Below are 2,453 nucleotides of genomic sequence, written 5' to 3'. Positions count from 1 at the left end.
GGTTTGTTCCAGGAGCAGGAAGGAGGATGGAGGGAAGTGGGGTGAGGGGTAGGAGGTGTGGGGTGGGAATGGTCCTGGGGAGGACATCACTGTTAGTATCTAAGGATGATGGGGAACCCTGAGGGGGTTTTAATGGTGGGCATGAAGGTGAGGAAACCAGGAGGGAGGCTGAGGCAGGTGTGCAAACTCCAGAAGGCTGGTCTGTGTGGCCCTAGGGCTGGTGCTCGGGGAGAAACATGTGGCTACATGGTTTCTCTCCTCCACTCCCAGCCTCTCTGCCTTTCGCCATCCTGACGCTCGTGAATGCCCCGTACAAGCGAGGATTCTACTGTGGTGATGACTCCATCCGGTACCCCTACCGTCCAGACACCATCACTCATGGGCTCATGGCCGGGGTCACCATCACTACCACCGTCATCCTTGTAAGGCAGGAGGGGCTGGTGGGGCGGGAGCATCAAGTATCTGCCCTGGGTGGTAATTGTGGGGAAGAGGACCCCCTTCAGAGTTCCCAGTTCCTAGTGGCCTCAGGGAAGCCAGAAATCCTAAACCCCTTTCAGTGGGTTGGACTGAGTAAGTGCCTGGCAGAGACCCCACGGTTGCTGCTCTGGTCCTGCCCTGAGGCGACTTGGCTGATCCCTTTGCAGGTCTCAGCCGGAGAAGCCTACCTGGTGTACACGGACCGGCTCTATTCCCGCTCCAACTTCAACAATTACCTGGCCGCTGTCTACAAGGTGCTGGGGACATTCCTGTTTGGGGCTGCAGTGAGCCAGTCCCTCACAGATCTGGCCAAGTACATGATTGGCCGGCTGAGGCCCAACTTCCTGGCAGTGTGTGACCCTGATTGGAGCCGTGTCAATTGCTCCGTCTATGTACAGGTGGAGAAGGTGTGCAGGGGAAGCCCTGCCAACGTCACTGAGTCCAGGTGGGTGGTGGATTAGCAGCCTTCGCTCTGGGTGATGCTGGGGGAGCTCAAGCCATAGACACTCCCACTCCCTGGGGGAGAATGGGGGCTGGAGAAGGGCCCTCAGAAGCTGGATGTTGAAGAATGAATTGCCAAATGGAGAAGGATAAAGAGGTACCTCATTGGGCAACGGACAGGGTGGGAGCAGGGCTGGGAGGTGAGGTGGGGCTGGGGTGCCAGGCCCTGGAGCAGAGCAGCCAGTGTTAGGAGGGGTTACCCATCTCCCCTACATTTCGGTCCATTTTCATGCTTTTGCTCTGTCCTCTCATCATCTCTATTGATAAACTTTTCACATAACGGACTTCCTTATTTTCTTTTTAAAAACTTGAAATAAAGTTCACATAGCATAAATTCACTATTTAACCATTTTAATGTGTACAGTTCATTGGGTTTTAGTACATTCGCAATGTTGTGCAGCCATCTCCACTATCCTATTTCAAAATATGTTCATCACACCAGGAAGAAACTCCATGCCCATTAGCTACCCCCCTTACCCCAGCCCTTGTTAAGGACTAACCTATTTTCTGTCTCTGGATTTACCTATTTTGGACATTTCATATAGATGGAATCATATACTGTGTGGCCTTTCTTGCCTGGCTTATTTTTATTATTATTTTTTTTAATCCTCACCCAAGGATATTTTTTCCATTGCTTTTTAGAGAGAGTGGAAGGAAGGAAGGGAGGAGAGAGAGGAGAGAGAAACATTGATGTGAAAGAGACACACCAATTGGTTGCTTCCAGCTTGAGGCCTGACTGGGGCCGGGGATCAAACCTGCAACCCAGGTACATGCCCTTGACCAGGAATCGAGCCTGCAGCCCTTTGGTGTGTGGGCGGACACTCTGATCACAGCCACACTGGCTAGGGCTTGCCTGGCCTCTTTAATGTTCTGAAGGTCGTCACCCATACTGTAGCTTCTGTCAGTTTTTGCTTCATGTATTTTGGGTTCTGCTGTTAGATGCGTATATCTTTGTAATTATGATATTTCTTGATGGCTTGACCCCTTTATCACTGTAATGTCCTTTCTTTCTCCTAACATTTTTTGTCTTAAAGTCTGTTTTGCCTGATAGTAATATAGCATAGCTGCCCTGCCAGTCTTTTGGTTACTATTTGCATGGAATATTTTTTCCCATTCTTATACTTTCAACCTATTTGTGTCTTTCAATCTAAAGTGAGTCTCTTATGCACATCATAAAGTTAGATATTTTAAAAATCCATTCTCTAATCTCTGCCTTTTAGATAATTTAATACATTCAACATGAATGCAATTACTGATAAGGAAAGACTTCTATTATTTGTTACCTATACATTATATATGTTTTTATTTTGCTTTGTTTTTAATTTTTCCATTACTGTCTTCTTTCCTGTTAAATAGGTATTTCTTATGCAAAAAGTTTGCAGATATATAGTACTATATATATATGCACTAGTAGCCCTGCGCACAAATCCGTGCGCCAGTAGCTTGCTGCTGCCCTCCAGTAGCTCTCCACTTGC

At 47.9% G+C, this 2,453-nt stretch overlaps 1 protein-coding gene across 3 annotated transcripts in view; it reads left to right on the top strand.

The window, feature by feature from the left end:
- The first annotated feature begins 270 nt into the window (after positions 1 to 270).
- The window catches only part of PLPP2 (phospholipid phosphatase 2), a 10,379-nt gene continuing 8,196 nt past the window's right edge, over positions 271 to 2,453 (top strand). For all 3 annotated transcript variants that reach the window (XM_014540085.1, XM_014540084.1, XM_005866657.2), the window contains exons 1-2: positions 271 to 422; positions 645 to 922. In XM_014540085.1, coding sequence (XP_014395571.1) covers positions 387 to 422; positions 645 to 922 — 314 coding nt within the window. In that variant the 5' untranslated portion in view covers positions 271 to 386. The remainder of the gene's footprint in view (positions 423 to 644; positions 923 to 2,453) is intronic.

The sequence above is a fragment of the Myotis brandtii genome, unplaced genomic scaffold, assembly GCF_000412655.1.
Source record: "Myotis brandtii unplaced genomic scaffold, ASM41265v1 scaffold236, whole genome shotgun sequence".
NCBI classification, from domain to species: domain Eukaryota; kingdom Metazoa; phylum Chordata; class Mammalia; order Chiroptera; family Vespertilionidae; genus Myotis; species Myotis brandtii.
Note: the sequence above shows the minus strand (reverse complement) of the source record. Positions and strands in the feature narration are given on the sequence as shown.